The following is a 22,128-nucleotide window of genomic DNA, read 5'->3' on the forward strand; positions in this document are numbered from 1 at the left end:
TAGATCACTGAAAACTGGTTTACGTAAAGCTGAAAAACCGAGAAACAGAAGATTTTGAGAAGAGGTGACAAAAATAATAGAATTTAAACATTCAATTTTAGACATGGGTGTGGGTAATTATCCCGAACAAAAGGGAATTAATTAAACTTAGTAGCATTTAGTTGTGTTATTATTCAGCTTGAATTGTTTGATATAACTACCAGTGTTAGAAAAAAGGAATCTATTGGGAAGAACTCAAAATTTTCAAAAAGTCATAAATTGACAAGAAAAAAAATTGTACAGAGACAAAGTGGTAAATTCAGGATTAAATAAAGGCACATTTACAAGAAAAAACCTCAGAAACATTTGAAATTTTCTGAGTTTTCTTTTTCCTGCTGAATTTGGAACTTTTTTAAACCTACATTTTGTTTTTTTTAATCGCAAACTCGATGGTTATTTTTCCCATAAATATTTTAATCTTCTTATTTCTACTTTCAGTAGCCCCAATGCATATGTCGTAATGTCGTATTTCTCAGTGGTGCGCAAACACAAAAAACAGGATAACAGAGCTGATTAGTCTAGTACATGCTTATCATACACAACAAAGACTTCTCCCGCTACAGGTTGACATGGCAATGAATGATTGGTCAACAGTTTGAAAAGGGGGTGGTTCTGGAGATTACCTTTGAAATCATTTTACAAAAGCACCGTTATATAATAATTAAAGGTGTGATGCCTTGCCTCCATTTGCTGTATGTTGCAGTGACAGTTTCTCAATCGTTTTTCAAACTTTGTGATGATTTGTGATGATGATGCAGTGGGTGCTGTGCAAACACCTGCAGCAGTGTGATTGATGTTTAGCCTAAAACTTTGCTGACATTCAAATGTGACCATCAGAGTGACTTAAATTGGTAAGTTTCAATAGCCTAAATACCATCTCACATCTGTCTTATTAGAGGTGGTGTGTCCGGCGACTCACTGTTTACTTTTAAACAAAAGATTTGTTAATGATTAATTTTAAAATGTAAATTATTCATTTGGAATAGATCATAAAAACCCAGCAGACCACATCAATCAAATCAAAAAGTCTGAATATATTTAATATTCTAATTATTCTAAATCAAACACTTTTCATTTAGTGTATGAATATTGAATATGCATTGATACTATTGAATTTAGATTCACTAGATTAAAAAAAAAAGATTAATGGTTAATAATCAGATATTAAAACTACTGGAGTGTTTACACGTGTAGCATCTGTGGATCTATTGTTAAACAGTTTTCTGAACAGTTGACATTTACTGCACCTTCTAATTGATGCATGTGCTCACAGATCAAGGTGTGATGGGCCCTCTTGTGGTCAAACATTGTAAACAAACATTTACTCAGTTTATTTCCTTGCAGGATAAAGAATATTCACTCCTTCCTTTATGAGCGGATGGTGAGTTTTTGGTTACTTGCCTTTTGCTACCCAACATTAACCCTACTACAACACCAATCGCACCTCCTGGTGAAAGTGGTCAGGTCCTGCGGCAGACTCAGTACCCTCAGTTCCCAGTGTTTCCACAATACGTAGTTCCCACACTTATCACACATGTTTATGGTATTCCCTACTACATCCGTAGCTTCCCTCAGGTACCGTTGCAAGCTTTGTAAACTAAGAAGTGCCTGCACTTCCCTACCCTGAATTCTCATTTAGGCCTCATGTCTTGTTTCCCAGACGTGAACTGCCTCTCCATAGTATCCACAATATCCATTTCCTCTGTTCTCACAATTCCCTGTGGGACCTGGAATTTTCCATCCCACAACCCCATCTCACCCTCTTGCCCCTCCTCCATGACTGTGGTTTTTGTAACCATACCTGTGGCCACAAATGATCACAAGTCCAATAAGTTCCCCACTTGCCTGTTTCTAGTATTTTCTCAATATACTTTTCTGCCATTCCCTAACAAACTGCTCGTATCTCCAAAGGATCAAACTCAAACTGCCGAGCATCTTAAACCTGTAAATCCAGAAGCCCACACCACAATACCCGAACACTCAGACTAACCAGATGCCTGTGGTGTGTCCATCAACATACTGCTGTTACTATGTCAACAACAGTGTTGCCACCGCTCAGAAGCCTTTGACTCAAACATTTTATCATCCACACCCTTACAAGTAATGACATTATGTTCCTCGTGAGGCTGCCATGCCAGTATTTCCTGATCCTTCAGCCACACCTCTTACCAGCACAGCTCCATCAGCTCAGAGAATTTCAGCCTGTCTGCCGTGTTTCCTCTTTGCCCTTTCCTTTATCATCGGAGGCCAAAACTGGATACACAATCATTGACTGAATTTGTTTAAAACACTCATACTCAACTGTTTTGTCGTGTTTTTCAGTCAGTCCATCACCTATCCTTTGGCATTCCTTAATGTGTACATTTATGCAGGATTGCTTTCTTTCATCTGTACGCTGTGAACAGGTTGCTGTACATTTTACATTAACTCACTGGCAACTGGATGACAGTAAATTATTTTCAGTAACTATGTTGCTGTAGTTTAAGTTGCAGTAAAATTACTGTAAATACTTTTTACATTAACTTAATAGCATACAGCTGCCAATCTGCCAGTAACTTATTTTATTTTATTATTCAGTCCGTAAGAAAATTATTGTATTTGTTGTTTTTATTTATTTTTTAATTATAGCAACAGAAGTGTCACAAAAGTCACTCTAGTTGAGCACTGCAAACCACATCTAACTTTCCATAAAATAAAATATAAAATCACAATTAGTCACGAAGACCTGTCACTACAAGATGCTTTTTAATTGTTAAACGTACAATTAAAACAAATTACAACAAATAACAATTATACTCATATATGGCGTCTTTTCGCTTGGTCTTAATATTAATAACTAATAAACACGCCTGGCTGTCCTAATATCTGCGACAGTAACACAGTGCTCTTATCATATCAAATCAAACATTCACCTGATGATGGTATGAGATGCAGAAACAGAGATTCACTAAAGTTATTAGTATTAGCTATTAGTTTAGCAGCATCACTAAAATTAAAAACATGTTAAAAAGTTAGGCTTGACTATTGAAACCCTTTATTTCAGGCTGTTCTACAAGCTACCTGAAAAACCTTCAGTTAATCCAAAATAATGCAGAGAAAGTACTAACAAGGGATAGAAAGAGACACATATTGACCCAATATTGGCTTCTCTTCACTGACTCCTGTTAAATCCAGAGCTGAATTTAAAATCTTTACCCTCACATTCAGGGTACATTCATAGAAACATAATCCCAACAGAAACTGCTCTCAGGCTGCAGGCCTGTTTTTAAAAGTAGAATTCAACGCAAAGCCTTCAGCTATCAGGCCCGTCTCCCTTCTAACCAGCTCTTAGTTTGAATTTGAAACACAGACACAACCTTTACTTTTAAGATTAGGTTTAAACGTTTCTTTTCGATAAACCATTTAGGATCAGATGACCCTGAACAATTGCTACAATAGGTTTAGGCTGCTGTGAGACCTCTTATGACACTCTGAACACTTCTTCTCCACTCCACTCTCACCTCTCTACACCAGCCTGTGTTTATACACCACTACTGCGTGACATTAAACTGTATTTCTTTTGTCTCCTGTAGTATGTTTTGGCCCTTGTCTCACTTTGTTCTCCTTTATTCTTTTCTCTTTCCCCTCACTCCCCAACTGGCTGCCGCTCCCCTGCCAGAGGTTATGTCTTGGTAAAAGAACGTTTTTCCTTCCCACTCTTGCAAAGAGGTAGCTCTTAGAGATCGTCTGATTCTTGGGGTTTTCTCCGAACAATAGAATCTGTACCTTACAATATAAAGCACCTTAGTGATTTATAAATAAAACTTAATTACCTCAGAGCCTGTCAGGGGGACAGCAACCTTAGCAGAGATACCCAGACCTCTCTCTCCCTAGCCACGTCCTCTAGCTCTTCTAGTGGGACCCCATAATATTCTCAAGCCACCTGAGTGACTTAATCCCTCCACCGTTTCTTGGATCTGCCTCTAGGTGCCCTCACAGTAGGATATACACAAGACGCCTTAATTAGGAGGTACCTGAGTGTTTTAACCACCTCATCTGTCTCCTTTGATGTGGAGATATTCCTGTAAACTTAACTTGCATGGTTTCTTTCTCAAGATGAATGTTGTTTGATAACAGAATAATCTTAAATTTATCTTCTAGTTCAACTGATTGATAAACCCAAAACTGAAATTCTGCATCTATGTTGTCATTAACCAGTCACATTTACATATATTTAGCACAAAAGTAAGGAAATATGTGTTTGGTCTTTCTTTGAGAAGAATGCTTCTTGGCAATAAAACTTATGCCACTGGAAAACCTGTTTATTTTACCTGACATGGTGACACATCTGTAAGGAAAATGCATTTGTGAGTTGTGCAGCAGACTTGAGTATGTTGGTTGCATCCATGAAAAACTGGCCGAAAACGTCTGTGCCAGAATCAAACAGCTTAATGTTTTGAGCTTCTGGTCTTTATCAGGACTGGTTGTTGGCAACATGTGCGCTGTACCTGAACATGTGGGTGAACATTATGTTCAGCGTTGAGCCCAGAGTCGGCCTAGCAATTAGATCGTAGGGTCAAAGTATGGAGAAGATGCAGAGAGAGAGAGGTAATTGATCTGCGATCAGTGGCAATCACACATTTCCAAGCTGTTTGGCACTGGGAGAGACGTTTTGACAAACTTTTCATGCAACCCACAGACTCAACTCTGCTGCTCTAACCACAAATGTATTTGCCTTACAAATTTGGCTCCATTTAAAGGGATATAAACAGTTTTTTTTTCCAATGATGTAAGATTTATTCCCCCCCAAAAAAGAAGCATTGTTAGAACAGATACATAATCGACCAGGTTTCTATACTGTTTTGTGTTACGTTTATATTCAGGGTACAAATACAGACCCTAACATTCCCAAACAAAATACTGAGTTAAATTTAAGAGAAAATATCTGCAGCCACGCCTGAAAACATTTACTTGAACAGTGCAAGGTCAGGGACGTGTGACCCAGCAGTCAACCTGCTCACCTGCGTGGATCACACGCGCGAAGGATGGGCGAGAGCTCGGCACTGCTCTGACGTCGAGCACGCTATTTGACGTCACCGTGGGAGTGTCCACCATCGGGAGAAATGAACGGTCATCAACACAATCCTCTGAGCGCTCATGTAAGTTGATACCCGCAAAACACACATTTTTTTTTTAAATGTGAGAAGCCTCGTATGAATGAAACGTGTTTCCTCGTGCTGTCGCCCGCCGTGCAGGCACTCCAGGGCCGGTGGGTTAATTATCCGGTTGCCGCTGCCGCCTGGCGATGAGCCTGTTTGCTGCCTGTAGCTAACCATGGCTGAAGCGATGTTGGTTAGCTTTGAGAGCCTAGCCAGCCTGCTGCTAACTGACAGCTGCGAGTGGTCAGGCGGCGAATAAGCGCCTGATTTACCAGCCAGGGTGTTCAGGGTGGGCGATGTGGAGTGTATTTACATGTGTGTGCTCACGAAAAGCGAACTGATTGCTCATGTTGTAACTCGTCAGGGTTCAACTTTGGGGACAACACCCAGCTGGATTCAGTGACGATATATGTATATGTTTTTTTTAACAGTCGGGATATTCGAGGAATATAACATTTAGCTAAAACTAAAGGATTTTGTCCATCAAGCCCTGGTACAAAGAGTATTAGCTAACGCAAAGCTGCTCTGCGAGGACTAAATACGCCACCATGAAATACAAGAAGGTGTGATTAAGAAAGCCTGGTGGGAGTAGGTGACAGATGGCCACCCAATACCTCCAATGTAAACGTGTTCGAGATTTTCACACCTGTCGGGACCGTCCCCGCCTCCCCCTCTCCGGTGCTGATGCTGTCAGTTTATTTCTGCTATTATGGATTTTGATGGTTACATTTCATATGGCAGGAGAGTTTCCAGTGTTCATGACTCAGTATCTTGGTAGCCTATTTGTTGTTTGGGTATGACTGCATAAGGTTTCATTGTCATTATGCAAGCATAATGAAATTATAGCTATACATGGTGCATGCAAGGAGTAGAGATAGTGAAGGTGTTAATGTTAATACCTGAGGTCATCCATCCAAAGCACCTGAAAGTGCACAAGACAGATAAAGAAGACGTGTGCAGGCAGGGTGGAGATGAACGTCACGGGTGATCTGAGACAGAAGGATAGCAGCAAGTGAAAGGGAAAGTTTACAAGATATAGATATGCATAAGTTAGTGACAGAGTTCAGCAGTGCTACAGCTTCTGGGAAGAAGTTGTGTTTCAGTTTGTGTTTGTGGGTGTAAGTGTATGACGAGGCTCTTCTAGAATAACCTGTAATAATGACATTAATAGCCATGTAGTGTAATAAACAGCTACTAAATGTGTATTAACGCTTTGTTTTGTTGAAAACGGGGAACTCCTGCAGAACTGCTGCTATCACTGGAGAGCCTGTCATAAACACCTGTCACCTTACACAGCGGTCATCTTCTGGTTTATACATTCAAATCAGGGATGTTGGGTGAACTTTAATATGAAGCCACATTACAAGGCGTGGCAGCAATGAGAGGTGATGCTAGCCTACACTCTGTTCTTTGCAGGATACACACACTGTTAAATCAATCAGGTCTCCTGACAACACAAAAACAACACAAACTGGCTTTAAAGAGTTTCGGCTTCTGTATGTAGGTTGTAAAACATTGACTGCATTTTAAAGAGCTTCACGTGAGCTCCGGTGTGATGTGGGCAGGGGTTTGACACTGCGATATGTGCTGTTATCATGAATTTTAAGCATGACCTCGCTCCGCTTAACACCAACACCGGTGTGCACCGTGGAGTGAAATAAACGCCCTCCGGCTCCTTTACGTTAGCTTGCCCGGTTAGCCACCAGTGGAGAAGCCAAGCCTTCAATTCGGGGAAAGCGATGTTTTCTGACTTTAGCTGGCACAAGGGTTTGTACCACTCTGAAGTAAAGCCGTAGATTTCACGATTGTTTTGTGAAAATGTCCAACAGTAGTTTTTTTAAAGCCCGGACCCACGAATATAAGCTAGCGAGCTGCTAATTCCATCCTCTTCTTATCTCTGGCTAATGTTAAACCGCTGGGCTCGGACTATTTGCAGTAACTCAATAACGGCACTCATACAGACAAGTATGTACATACATAATTTAGTTTATCACAGCATCTCCTTTTCAATTTTTAAGTACAGGCGTTACTACAGTTACCTCACATGTAATGACACCGAATGCACCTGTAACCCCTCGAGTAATGTAATTACCTAGCCGGGGCTGTGTGGTGATGGGTAAACGACGGGCGGCTTACGTGGTTTTGTCAGGGTGTTTTCTTTTCCTACCGTCCTTTATTTCACAAAGAATGAGTGCAGAGAGGAGTTGTTCAGGTGATATGAATCAATCACGAACACGAACAAAAACAACAGAAACATGCCGGGACCATCATTAATTCATGGTAGAGCTTAAACGTACTCAACCACCTCTCTGGTTGAGAAAATGAAAAAAACATTAGCACAGTACAGTTTGATTTAACTCTCTTAACTTCATTGAAGCGAACTGAAGTAAGTGTCAGTGCTATAAATACATTTAGCTGAGCCTTTTTGTCTTGACAGGATCATTTTGGTGCTGTAGTATATTTAAAGGAGACTTTTTTTTATTAGTAGGCACAGATCCTTTTCACTCCTTGTGCTTTGATTGTGGCAGATTATTCTTACAGACAGCGATGTTTACATCTGTGTCAGTGTCGCATTATTTTATTGTAGATTTGCCTCCGTAAACCTGTCCAGCACATAATCCCTCTGGGCTATGCAGCACTATTAATTAACATTACACAGTTAATTAAGCTAAAAGTCCTCAGGGGGGCGGGGGCCCTGCGCTCTACAAAATTAAACTACATGTTTTCATTCCGCCATCCAACGAGTTGTATGAGCTTCCTGACATAGGGGGGATGGCTGTAACCATTTGTTGTGGATTGAATATCGGATATTAAATGGCCTTGGTTTGTTGTGTGTGCTGTTAGGGGCAATCCTTGTGGTTTTTAATTTAAATCCTCATACATCAATTTCAGCAGCACTGCAAGAACACCCTATTACAGCTTTGCTTTATAAGATTGTTAGAATTAATTATTGGTGCCAAATATTGACTCTACTTTTAGTGCAGGAGGATGGCTGCTTGTGGTCTTAATAATACAGATTATGTAACTGCTTGATTATTACCGCACATTAGTACACACTTTTGCATCTCTTTTTAATGCTTGTTTTTCTTGTTCTTCTTTTTCTTTGCAGCATGTGATCTTTCTAAATGTCCACGGAAACAGTTGACTGAAGTTTGACAGCTCTTCTGCCAGTTTTAATTTGGAAAAACGTACCCAGAGGAAGCAGTGCTGGATACTTGCCTGGATTACTGAGTCTTTTTCTGTGGCAATAGAATAGATCTATTGCACATGACCACATTTGAAGGTATGTCTTATCACCAAGTACACTCCTGCTGCAATGAATGCCCTTTTTGTCAGGATTGACATTGTTGGATCTTTTCACTTATCTATCTCTATCCCCAGTTAAATTAAGGAATAAACTAATGCATTCAACCTAGTTTATGGTAATGAGTGTGAATAAGAGTATTCAAGAGTATTTCTGAGGCCTCAAAACAGCTGATCATGCTGGAACTCACAGTGCCCTGGGAAGAGTGGATTGAGGAGGCCAATGAAAGGAAACGACGACTTGGAAGACTTTCTATGAGCCCATAGAAGTGGGTTGTAGGGGTTTGCCAGACGATCACTCTGCAAAGTCCTAGGCCGGCTGGGCGTGGCTGGGGCAGCCAAGAAGAGGGCCATCCAGGCTGTGAGTGAAGCGGCAGAGAAAGCCACAAGGTAGCTGTGGATCAAGAGGGCTGATCCGTGGGTAGCTACGTACCGCAAGTCGGGGCCTGATCACCCCCGGCTGGGTATGATGTTGTGAGACCCGAAACACCTGATGACCCCAGGATACATCACTGAAGATGCGTACCAGTGCATCCAGGAGATGTGTCTTTTATACTAGTAAGACACAGCTCCAAAAGGACTTGCTGACATGCTCCAAACAGGAACGCTGCTTGCATATTTCTGGTGTAGGAACTTGTGGGTCGTTTCAGGGCACCTTGAAACAACAACTGGTTGAAACAACAACAGCTGGTTTCAGTGGTTAAAAAATGAATCATAGCAGCATTGGTTTAAACTCTCTAAAGTCAATTAACCACCTTTTCTTTCCTGAAAAACGCTAATTTAGGAGAAGTGGAACGATGTTCCCTCTGTTGTGGTTTCATTCATCCTCGAGCTGCCTCGTGCCTGCCGCTTGTTCCTGCAGTGAAAACGTACCTCATGTAGATGATGTGCCCATGCAGCACTGTATGTACACAGAGTGATGGGCGAATGTTGGCTGACCCACTTCAAAGAGAACACTTTGCCCTCAGCCTGGAGGACTCAGATGCCTTTGTACTTTTATTGTAGATGTAGGACGTTGTCACATATCTGTGTCGAATATTTGTCTTCACACGAGTCTTGTAAGCGATTCAGAGTAATAATGTGTGGTCAAAGAGCTTCTGTTTCTCATATCAGATGAAATTTATGCTTTAATCTGTTGGATATGTTGTTATTTAGATAAATATAGTATTCAATACCTCTATGAGCAGGTAGCTCCTCTGAACTGAAGCAGCAGATACGAAAACCAAGAGCAACAACAGGAGTGAACCAAGATACTGGTTTAAAACTAAATAGCAGCGTTTTAATGTGTTGTTTCTGCAAGAAGCGGTTAAGGAGCTTCCTTTCGTTACTGAACTGTTCACCACCACCTACTCTTGAACAATGAGCTTTCTTCTCAGATGCTGCAGGTCTAAAAGCTGGACCAGCATGCAGTGAGTCACAGTGTCACTAATGGAGCATTTCAAAGGGTTTTCTGGGCCGGTTTGCTCTGCTGACTTGTTAAATGATACATACATAGCTGTGCTGACTCAAAGGATCATTTTTCTGTTTGTCTGCAAAGTAGCTCGTCCTCAATCACTTTAAGCCTTGGATGTTTTCTTTATGGCTCGATGAAACAGACGGTACATTGTGTCTCGCAAAACAGACTGTCTGACGGCTCATCATAAAGTTACTGCTGCAAAATAAACCGCATCACAGCCTTAGTGACATGCAGCGTCGACTGTAATGTTCCCTTGGTTATCATGCTTTGAAAGATGTATTAAAGGTGTAACGTAGCAAGTGAATATTTGATTTAGAAAACATCAAACCCTCTAATTGGTAATCCTCTGCTGTCCATAAGCACTCTGATTAGGGACAGGCGCGATCTCACATACTTGAAGCATGCAGAAGCACGGCTTGAGACCAGTTAAATTGCCTGTTAGTGATATAAGAAATCAGCATGCTTGAAAATTGTACTTAAAAATAATTGAGTTTAATTATTGTCAAAACATGCCCATGAATTCAAACAAAGAAGACTGTGTAGCGCTAACTCTGCTGTTTGGTTTGGAGCTTGTAGGACAAATGATTTGAAAAGTGTTTAAGTAGGAATCTCTCAGGCTTACATCCTCCCGTCTCGTATGTGTTGCAGATGAGCTGTGCAGTGACAGCTCCTTGGAGCAGTTCTAAGCTGCGTTCATGTTTTCATATTCATGAGCTGTTGTCTTGTCTTGCTGTTGTAGTGTATATCTAGTAGTTGTTATTCAACAGTAACAATGCGTATTAAACATAAACTTAGTGTCAGGGACTAAAGGTTTTAACCAAAGGTCCACTAGGCTGTTGACGCTTTCCGGTGGGCAACATGTTGGATGCTGATAAGTTGTTTATTGCAGTGCTGGTTTACATATCCATCATTCCACTCATTAGTGACTGAGTGGCTTTTGTTCAGCTCTGTTTTTCTCTTTTTCCTGTTATTTGAATATTGTAATTTATGTTTTTTATTTTGTCTGCGCTTCTGCTTCATTTAGCCAGTCCTGATTCGTGAGTCAGAAGAGGAGAGGCTGGGCTGATGGTAAGCTCTCTTACAAACTATCTAACCTTCTCTATTGCTCTCATCCTCACTCTGTCGTTTCATGTTGATAAACCCAAAGAGCTGTGTTCAGCACAAACTGACATTTAAAAGCCGAGCACTTGGAGTGGCCCTCTATATTACAGGATGTAGCCTTCTCATGAAATGAGAAGCAAAGTGGGGAGGCCGCTGTGGATCGTGGAGCACCTTACTCAGTTGAGAAATAGATTGTAGTCACTCTCCATTTAGATCTTCATTTATGTTTATTTTACGTTTAGTTTGTTGTGGTCTCTTTGTTAGCATCTGAACATTCTCAGTTACGTTGATTATTTAGTTCTGTAAGGAACACTTTCTGAAATGTAATAATTCAATGATTTTATACATAAGGGCAAAAATAAAGAATGGACACTATCTGCACATGTGCAGTATATCAGATATGAGCATTTCAGAAACTGTACTTGTTTATTTCGTAGATTTTATGTTTTTGCTTTTCTGGGTTGACACAGTCATGACACGAAACACGCAGTATAGCTTTCTGGTGGTGATTCTGGTGTTTTTTTTCCCTTACATATCATGTGAGTAATCTACTTTTAGGATCTCTTTGCAAAAATAAAATACTTAAACAAAGTTGATCCTTAACAGGGTGCTGATTGTGCTTTTAGGTTACATATAATGTCCCTTTGTGTTGCATTAATGTTTCCATGGAAGTGTAGTTATGTGCAGCTTTGCCACAGCCTCCATTCAAACTTACTCTTCCAAGTTTTGTGGCACATGCTCTGCTGTCATCAGGAAAAGCCCTCGAATAACAAGTTTGCTTTGCCTTACTGAACACAGAGGAGCTGCATGAGCACAAATTCCAGCAAACTTGTCAATTTTATTTTTAAAACACCAAATATCCAAATAGAACATTCACAGTCTCTCTTGGTCACAAGTTACTTTGATGCGTCTCCAGTTTAGTATTTTCTCGTCCTCTGACCAGTGGCAGATTGCCCTTGCAGCTATCACACACTGTTATTCTACCTGGTTAGCTGTAATTACATTCCATTCAGCTGTTAATGTGAGAAATAGTAAATGATTCACAGATTAGTTGCAGATTATTAATCACAATGTAGTGGTTTACACATTCACATTCACAAAAGGTCACCTGTTCAATTCCAGCTGGAGACACAAATTCCTTTTTTGGTTGAGTCAGGAAGGGCAAACGGTGTAAAGCTGTGCCAAATTAAACATGCGGCGCTGCCTGCTGTGACGAACCCTTTTGACAAGGAAGCAGGGAAACGTAGCTTTAGTTGTAGGTTAATAATATTTGCCTTATATGGCTTTTTACATCAAATCTTAATTGAATAATCATAGCATCCAGGATGTGTTAACCAATCTAGATGACACTACCTAGTGCACCAGCATCTAAATGTAAATAGCATTTGGGAATTAGTTTTATAACACAAATTCTTGCAAATTATATATATGAAGTTTAGTTGCAGATCTCAAAATGATGAACAAATACAAGAACAATAAATATAAGTTTTAATTATTCAGTTGTTCGGTGTTTTGAACCATTTGCTGTATTTGCCATCTCACCAAATAAGAATAACACGATAGATTAACACGCATGTCTGTGTTTTTGGACAACGAGAACAAGTGCCTCATTGATAATAACTGTGAGGAGGAAGGCTGCTCAGTCACCACAGGTCCCGTCTGAATATTATAACACATTTAAACCCCTTGATGAGCCACAGTGGGTGTTTTGTCTTTTTACTGAAACAGTGGCATTTTAAAAAATTAATATCACGCTAAAAATTACGACTGGTATACCAGCACGTCCAGTACATCTGCCCAGCACGAACCGAAATGGGTACCTACTGTCTTTATCCAGATTGTGAACAAAAGTTAACTAAGAATCATGTTGACTGCAAAAAAAAAAGGTCATGTCTGTGCCAACCCAGGTTTTTGTTGCTTAGTATTGTTTCCTATTCTTCTGCTGCTTATTATGTTCCTCACTCACTGCTGCATGTCATAATACATTTTATTTTCCTTTTGTGGTAGACAAGCATGACATTGAGCCAAGCCACAGATGCATGCCCACTCAAAAGGCCCAACTGAGCGCCATCCCCTCTGCTTCCCTGCTTTCAACCTGCCTCTCAGAGGGCGGGGTGTCGACGGGGCGTAGCTAGTCTCCTTCACACCCCGAGCAGGACCCTCACTGTGAAACTGGAGGTCTCAGATGGATCAGGGTAGTAGTGAGCAGAGTCCAGAGGAGCCGGACGCAGGAGGGCGAGCGGAGCCAGAGCTCGGCAGGAGGGCGTCGGAGTCAGAGCACGGCTTGTCCAAAATCACCCATAATGCCCTGGAGAACATGGGAGCGTTGGGCCATGGCCTGAAGCAATTCTTCCAGCCACAGCGCCGACGCTCCTCCGTTTCCCCGCATGACTCCGCCTCGTCCTGCGCAAGCGCCCCTCCCTCCGAACCCGCTGACGTAGGGTCAGAAGTAGGGGACACCCCCGCCTCCTCGGCCCTCCCTTTGGATTCTGACACCCCTGCCACTTCCGCCCCTCCTGCAGCTCTGAGCCGTGTCCTGCAGCAGATCCGAGGTCCACCAATGATAAAGCGAGGCACCAGCCTGCAGAGCCGCCGCAGCAAGGCGGGCGGCACTGGGGACCCTCCCCAGAAAGGTAGCCCACAGATCCACCGGCGCAGCACCCATGAAGCCCTGTTGCAGGCTGGACGCCCACGCTCCTCTTCGACCACAGACACACCCAGCAGCCCAGCCTTGGCTGACATGCTGCTGACCTCTGGTTACCACTCCACTGAAGAGCCCGACAAGGTGAGAGTCTTAGTTTTGATTCTTGTTGTAAAATCTGGCGTGTTTGCCCTAAAAAGTCTGAACTGAAACTTGCCAGTAAATAAGTGTTTAATGTCAGTAATAGTGTGTTATAGCTGGTTCAGGATCTGCCTCCAGTTAATGTAGTATTACTTGTCAAAATGCTTGTTTTACAAACTGTAATGTCGAAAGACAAAAATAGAACCAGAGTCTTTACTTATACTTAGTTTCTAATTTGAAAATGAGACATTTCCTGATTCACGGATGGAAACTGTAGTTCCAGAAGTCAGAATGACACTCACCTCTAACCACATACAAATATGTGCAGTGTACTGTGAAAGCACAGGATGTGAAGTACAACTCTCACTGCAAATCCTGACATCATTATACTGTATATAGAGATGAGGTCTAAACCTTCAGAATCAAGGTGCAATACTAAGGCTTTGCACTCAGGATTAATTTGTTTGGCTTATTTAAAAATAAACAGTTACATTTTAAAAATAAACACAAACTGACTCGCGCACTAATTTGTGTGCAGGAATGTCAAAACTAAATGAGTTGGACAAACTTGTTAAGAGGCCATTAATGCTTTAGATGCGCAGGGATGAGCTGCTGAATGGGGAGATGAGCTGTCAGCGGTGGAAGGTCAGAGATTGCCTTTGAGTGTTTGGTCACTATGTGCTTTAAGCCTTTCTAAATTTAGCTTTTGCTGTCCGAGTGTACTTCAGGTCAGAGCGGGCTTGCAGGGCTAAACAAACTCAAAACTTGTTTGTTTGACATTTAAGTACAGTTATGAAAGACTGCATGACCTCACAATGGCGGGAAACTCTCTTAAATTGATTATTCGGCAAAACCCCCCAAAACAACCTCAGAAATAAGAAGCGATGGTGGGGGGTATTAGCACGTCTCTAAATAGGTGATACACTTGGAATGTGGTTAATGATGCTGAACTTGTAATCAGCAGCTCTCAGCTAAAGTCTGCTTATGGCTGACAGTAAAAAAAGTCTCTCAATCTCTTTGTTGTTTACTTTTAGAAGAAGTAGACATTAAAAATGAAGCACAAATTCAGGTTAATGGATGAGTTTTCAGTTTGAGATGCACAAGTTTATATAAACAAATTGTAAATTTAAAGCTAGTTTTTGCATGTGGTCAAACATCACATCCATCAGCCTTGCAGTCCTTTACCTTTATAGTCGGCAGGTGTGTTGAATGTGGTTTTTTTTTTTTAGCCGGATACAAACCGACACCAGTCAGGATCACTGATTCAGAAATCATGTAGGAGGAAAATTTCATGATTTCTGAATATAAAAACTTTATTTATGCTGTTACAGAAGATTATTGTGATTATAGGAATAGGGTCACAATCACACATAAAACACGAGCTTTGTAGAAGATGTTACATTATTATGTAGCTGCTCTACGACTCACCCTTGTCGTTTCAAGTATATTCAACCCTGCAGTTGGAATTTGAAGTAGTCTTCCTGTTTTGCAGGTTATTAGATAGCATAACCTTGCATCACCTTTTTGGGTTTACGTCATTTAGTTGGCTGCAGTCGTGTTTTCAGTCATGGGTGTTGGCTCTCGTGTTTGTTGATTTTCTGTTTCAGATTTAATGTTTCTCTCTCCCGCGGCCTCAGGGTGAGGGTGTTCGTTTGTGGAGTCGGGTTACTTGTCCTGGACTTTGTAACTAAAGCACGTCACAGGGGGAACATTTAAATTGCTGTCAAAGCAGCACCACAAAAATTAGTTGACTTGCTGCCTTTTGAATGATTTTTCTTTCCTTCTGTTTACCTATTTTATTGTACTTGTACCTTCTGGATTTGGAGCTGGGCAGTGACAGTTAAGGTGGAATTTTGTTGACAGGTGCCCTCTGCTGTTGTGAATATGTAGTTACAGATCACTCTGAAGGGTGCAAACGTGTGTGCATGAGTAGGTGAAAATAGTCATTTGTATACCTTCAGTTAGTGCTGATTAGTGTTGCCAGTTTTTGGCCTAAAAAAATCTTTGCAAATTAAACCTTAAGTTTAAAAGGAGCGATTCACAGGTTACTCAGCGTTTATAGGATGATTAAAACTACAAAATTGGCCCAGCAAGAGCAGTTTGTCATTTTGAATTGGACACAAATGGTGTGATCCAGAGACATTAGAGAAATGTATCAAAAACGATGTTGCCATTTATACAAATTGTGGAGTAGTTGATACTTTTACACTTTCAGTGCAGGACTTACTAAACTGATAAAACACATCTGTTTAGCACACTATATGAAACGAGGAGGTTAGTTTTAACTATGGCACAGTGATTTAAATGTTTTGATTATGTTTTAAGTGGTTAAATACTTTCCTCTTTCCACTTTTCTTGAACAGCTTGATCGTTACGATGCATCGGGCCCTGCTATATCACCCAATGCCCTCCCATACGGCGCAGATGGATATGACGTGGTTGACAGTACCCCAGACCCCCAGCGTACCAAGCAGGCCATTGCCCAACTGCAGCAGAAGATCCTCAAGCTCACAGAACAAATCAAGATAGAACAAACTGCACGTGACGACAATGTGGCCGAATACCTGAAACTCGCCAATAATGCTGACAAACAGCAGAGTGCACGCATCAAACAGGTGTTCGAGAAGAAGAACCAAAAGTCGGCTCAGACTATCCAGCAGCTGCAGAGGAAGCTTGAGCACTACCACCGGAAGCTTCGAGAGGTGGAGCACAACGGCATCCCTCGCCAGCCCAAAGACGTTTTCCGAGACATGCATCAGGGCCTGAAGGACGTCGGAGCCAAGGTCTGTGTTTTTCTTTTTTTTGTTTTTTTTAAGCATCATTTAAAGTTTTAGGTAATTTTTTTTCATAGCTCTCCAAAGCTTTGAAATCATCCTGTCCAAGTCGTTCTCCTGTAGTGCACTCATGCCTTAAAAAAGTGCCCTGACAACAGAACATTAAAATTCATATTATCTCAACCAAATAAGACAAACCTCTGCATTCTGCTCTCTTGCAAGGTGCTGTGGCATTTACCTGAAATACATCACTGCATGTAAATACTGCATACTTACTGCTAGGGCTGAACGATATATCGCATTTGCGATAATATCGCGACATGATCAAGTGCAATTTTCTAACCGCAAAGGCTGCGATTATACTCTGGACATGTCCAAATTCATGGGCTGCATCCTCCTGAGGCCGCATTTGTAGACCGATTACGTCACAGCGACGCGCCGAAGGCTGTCCAAATTACTACCATATCCCAGAATTCATAGCGCGGCCCAGCCAAACTCCAGTTTCCAGCAATGGCGGCCGCTACTGAGTTTTAAAATTACTCATACTAATCTTTCAGGGTCACAAAATAAACTTTTAACATATTTTCAGGCGAGAAAGTAGTTGTGTAAACATCAAATATCTGCTCGGTTTATCAAGATATCCCATATTTGCAAAAGTGCTTCGACGTTTTCAGAGGCGTCTGCTACCCACCAGCTCGACAGCTAGCCGGGAGCTCGAGGATTACTGATGCGGCCGAGAACGGCACAACTCCCGGCACATCATTTTCAGATCACCGCGGAGTTTCGCTGCTCGGGTTAAACGTAATATATAAGTCACTTAGACAACCTAAAAATGTTATTGTTGGGCTTTTTTCAGTGTTTTGTTTGTTCGTGAGTAAATCGGTTTGGCTGAGATTAAAGTTATTAGATTAGATAAAATAAAACTTTATTAATCCCCCGGGTGGGTTCCTCCTTGGTTTTCACACAGCTGACTAAACGTCAAACAGAAAACTTATTAAACAGAAGTATGAGACAGTCGAGAATTTACACCAGTGTCTGGTTATATTTTAGATAGCAAGAAGCAGACGGCCGAGTTTATTAAACTCCACCGAGACTTCCAGGTCTTCCAGGAAAGAACAGTTTAAAATTAATGTAATATAGTATTGGCCATACTATATGATGTATTGCTTGTCTTTGTTTAATAATACAGAAGACAAAGACCTTAAAAAATAATCGCATATCGCATCGCAATCGCAATATTGGGGCAAAAAATCGCAATTAGATTATTTTCCATAATCGTTCAGCCCTACTTACTGCACATACTGCCAGTCGTTGTTCTCACTGTTGACTTTCTTGAAAAGCAGAACTCTGTTGAATAACTGATAAAATATGTGACTCGATATAGAGGAGTACAGTGGTAGTGGTTACTGTTTACCTTCCATACTAATTATTTATGTTAAACCTTTGTGAATTTTCTCAGAGCAGCTCCCAGGTCACATGGAGGACAATGCTCAATGTTAAGACTGAAATGCATAAACATGAATAACAGACTAGTTATTTTTCTGGTGGAATCAATCCTCAAGTTCTCCATCTGATAGTGTTGCAGTAACATATTTGTGGCCTTTTTCCTTCAGTTTACTTGATAACAAACATCATACAATCTTAATCTGTGGCTTCACCGACCATTTGCTGAGTATCTGCTGCAGCACTTCACCTGGTTTAGCCATTTTTGATGATGCCATTGGAAGTGTCAGTGCAGTTGTACAAATCAGCCACGTAGATTAGAGGCGCAGAAGTAAAAAAATAGACTAGTCTTCCGTTTTTTAACTTTTTTTTTTTTTATTAAATTGTTGTGCGGAGTCTGCATTCTCCCTGTGGTCGTGTGAGGTTCCTTGGTTACAGCCAATTAATGGGTTAATGGGTTAATGGATAATTCAAAATACATCCACAGATTTATCTGTGATTATCTGGACTGCTGAACTGTTCAGGTGTACTCTTATCTTCTAACCAGTGTCAGTTAGGATAGGGTTTATCACCTCTCACCTCAACTTGAAAACATACCAGTAAAAGTTCAAAATGTTGTTTTATTTGTGATTGACCCAGTCATGCACAGATCTGCAGATGTGCCAATTAAAAGTGTGTGCGCTCTGCAAACTGTCTCGATACACTTGGTGTTTAATGTAGCCAGAGCTTTTTTACAGTATATCACAAAAGCATTCTTGAGTATTGACTTGATCCTGTTTCACTACAGGTAACAGGAGGCCTCTCCAGCTTCTCTCAAGCAACTCATTCTGCAGCTGGAGCCGTGGTGTCCAAGCCGAAAGAAATAGCTAACATCATCCGTAACAAGTTTGGCAGCGCTGATAACATCGCAGCTCTGAAGGACTCTCTCGATGAAACCCAAGGAGATGAGGGCATTGGTCCTGGGGGAGCAAGGGCACTTGGAACAGGGGCCTTACCATCCAGCCCAAAGTATCCCAGTGATGATGACTGCTCTAGTGCTACTTCTGGTTCTGCAGGAGCAAACAGCACCCCTGGTGCCCCAGGAGGCCCCCCCAGCTCTAAGGGCAACACGCTTGATCATGCACAAGCCTCAGGCTTTGATGCTATACTCCACGAGATCCAAGAGCTTCGGGAAAACCAAGGTCGACTCGAGGAGTCCTTTGAAAATTTAAAAGCCCACTATCAGCGGGACTACACTATGATCATGGAAGGGCTGCAAGAGGAACGATACAGGTAGATTTGTCATGTGCTCTGCAGTATAGTCTGTTTATGTAGGACTTGTACCATTTTGTGAAATGTGCTGCTTTGCAGGTGTGAACGTTTAGAAGAACAACTGAATGACTTGACAGAACTGCACCAGAATGAAATTTTGAACTTGAAACAAGAACTGGCGAGCATGGAGGAGAAGATCGCCTATCAGTCTTATGAACGAGCGAGAGACATACAGGTAAGCCTCGCTTGGATGAACAGAACACGTGTGCTTCCTTATTAGAGCTCTGTCACCGACTCTTTTGTCTCTCACCTGCAGGAGGCGCTGGAGGCTTGTCAGACACGCATTTCCAAAATGGAGCTGCAGCAGCAGCAACAGCAGGTGGTGCAGCTGGAGGGTTTGGAGAATGCCACAGCGCGGACTCTTCTTGGAAAACTAATCAATGTGCTGCTAGCTGTGATGGCAGTCCTTTTGGTGTTTGTGTCCACAGTGGCTAACTGCGTCGTGCCCCTGATGAAAACCCGCAGCCGCACACTTTCTACATTGCTCCTTGTAATTATCCTCGCCATCCTCTGGAGGCACTGGGATGCCATTTCAGAGTATATGCATCGCTTTCTTCTGCACCCCAGATGACCGGCCTGGAGAAGGTGCATTTAAGTAATTTAAACATGAAGGGACCGGAGGTGTGAAAGCGATAATAAAGGAATGACACTGGCCCATGTGGGAAGATGAATCTCAGCAGTCCTCCTTTTTCCAGCAGCTTCTCAAAACAGGAGGATTACAAAGCTGTCTGTCACTTTACTGCTCTATGAAATACGTTTCGAGGAGAATAAAAGTGGATACGGAGAGAAAAGGCTGGATGTTTGATATGGACTTTCTATATCTGGTGCAATTGTGGCACGAGCATACTGTAAAAGGGTGAACGGGGCATAGTTGAAGGAGCGGGCTGAGAGAACTGCACACTTGATTTCTCTCTTCTGAGTGAATTTGTTTACATGTGGGAAAACATTTCATTGTTTCCCCACAGAAGAAAATATTATTCAGAGTTTTATTACTTTTCAACTGATTCAAGTGGTATTGTTTTGGAGTTACTGCTATTTTTAATACAGCCGATTGATGGATTTTTATGTTCTTTTTAACTGTAATGAGCCTACAGTGTTCTGCAGTCATAGTCGCCCACGCTCTCTTTTTTGTACTTTTTTTTTTCTGGTCTTGTGATTCAATTTTTTTTCCGTCTGCTTTTTTTCCCCTCTTTGCTCTCTTTTCAGATTTCAGCTTTTATGACCAACACTTCTTCTCTCTGCTCACTACACTCTAAAGAACGGGGTGCTTGCACATCAGCTACATTGCTCTGGGTCAGACACATGTGGGTTCTTGTTTCTTACTGGATGTGTGAAGTCAGTAACACTGGTAACGGCACAGCCAGGATATTACTATTATGAAATTTTGTGCTTGGAGTTGCAATCATGCAAACCGGACCCTACTATCCTGGTGGTTTTTCCACTGCAGAGGAATCATCTATGAACTCATTTAACATACTTGAAGAGCAGTTAAAGTGCTCAAAGACTCAGTGCTTCCGTACTGTTTCTATTAGTGACAATGAAATAGTAATACTTTTAGTTGGGGTTTTTCTTGTTTTTTATTTTTTAATTAAAGATAAATAAATTTGCTGTTTAAAAACTGAACTTGAAAGTCTAACTTCTCTCCATCCTCGGTTGTCTATAAAAATCTGTTTTATGGGGTCATACACCTTTAACATTAAAGCGGGTTATAGTCAAAATAATACGAAGGTAAAAAACACAAAAACTTTTGCTCGCTGGCATGATCAACAAACTGGTTTCAGGTGATTTGACCTTTTTGACATGAGAAGATGGGCATGGTCAGCAACATTACTCAGGTAGGCAACAGTGATCAGCCTGCACTAAGGGGGCTGTCAGTGTGCTATCCCTATGTCCCGTGCACCAGGGATGTCAGACTCTGTTTACATCGTGGGCCACGTAGAGCTGTGTTTGACCCTCTGTAGGCTGGATCGGTGAAATTCTCCTGCCAGTGTAAAGAAGTTTAACCACACATGGAATGATTCACATATCTTAGAAGAAGAAAACAGAAGTGCAGCTTCGACAGAACATCTCAGTTCTTCTAAAAAAAATAGATTCCGTAATAAATGGAAGAAATCTGTCAGCATGGCTCTCTGGGCTTAAACTGTAACACATAGATGTGTAAAATTACAGAAAGCTGTTAGCTTATTGCCCAGTAATGAAAAGTTTTTTTTTCTGTAGACCCTCTATAGAAAAAAAGAAAGTTCTATTTTAGATAGTGAAAAATGCAGGAAATGTTCTGTTATTTAAATGCTTATGTTACTTAGGTAAATTGATGTAGTATGAGAGGCCATGGAGGAAGTTTGTCACTAGTAAATGTAAAACGTGAAAATGCAGTTAAAAGTCCAAAATCTATACCTTTCTTCACATTTTACAAAGTGGGCCCGTAGGCCAGATTAGAGCCTCTGATGTGTCCCCGGCCCATTTGACACCCCTGCCTACACCACTACGCCATCCCCACCCAGACCCGTAGATACGAAGCAGAATAGAGCCATGCTTTCATGTTGTTTAAGACCAATTCTGACCTGATCATCTGAGTGTTGCAGCAGAAGTTGAGACTCATCAGACCCGGCAACATTTTTAAATCTTCTATTGTCACATTTTGTGTGGAGTTGTAGCCTCAGTTTCTAGTTTCCTCACCGGTGTGGTCTGCTGCTGCTGTAGTTTGGAAAAATCCCAGCAGATCAGCAGTATCTGAAATAATTCTGGCACATGCAATCATGCTACGTTCAAAGTCAGTTTGAG

The 22,128-nt window shown here is 41.4% G+C and overlaps 1 protein-coding gene and 1 long non-coding RNA gene across 9 annotated transcripts; one reads left to right on the plus strand and one right to left on the minus strand.

The window, feature by feature from the left end:
- The first annotated feature begins 5,035 nt into the window (after positions 1-5,035).
- Positions 5,036-20,970, plus strand: tmcc1b (transmembrane and coiled-coil domain family 1b). 8 transcript variants are annotated; one of them, XM_076884018.1, is made up of 9 exons: positions 5,036-5,177; positions 8,287-8,460; positions 10,961-11,004; positions 11,148-11,216; positions 13,045-13,822; positions 16,183-16,602; positions 18,824-19,308; positions 19,387-19,522; positions 19,604-20,970. In XM_076884018.1, the coding sequence occupies exons 5-9, from the start codon at positions 13,223-13,225 to the stop codon at positions 19,916-19,918; spliced, it is 1,956 nt and encodes a 651-aa protein (XP_076740133.1). In that variant the 5' UTR covers positions 5,036-5,177; positions 8,287-8,460; positions 10,961-11,004; positions 11,148-11,216; positions 13,045-13,222; the 3' UTR covers positions 19,919-20,970. The 8 variants fall into 8 exon arrangements, with proteins under 8 accessions (XP_076740133.1, XP_004544795.1, XP_012773032.1 ...); XM_004544738.3 differs by lacking the exon at positions 11,148-11,216; XM_012917578.3 differs by lacking the exon at positions 11,148-11,216 and having other exon boundaries at positions 13,560-13,822.
- LOC143418622 (uncharacterized) lies at positions 11,916-14,245 on the minus strand. The gene is made up of 3 exons (XR_013098642.1): positions 14,122-14,245; positions 12,146-12,256; positions 11,916-12,050 (listed from the first exon to the last, which is right to left on the minus strand). It is a non-coding gene; the product is annotated as an uncharacterized LOC143418622 (long non-coding RNA).
- Positions 20,971-22,128: the final 1,158 nt, after the last annotated feature.

The sequence above is a fragment of the Maylandia zebra genome, linkage group LG5 (genome assembly GCF_041146795.1).
Source record: "Maylandia zebra isolate NMK-2024a linkage group LG5, Mzebra_GT3a, whole genome shotgun sequence".
Lineage (NCBI taxonomy): Eukaryota > Metazoa > Chordata > Actinopteri > Cichliformes > Cichlidae > Maylandia > Maylandia zebra.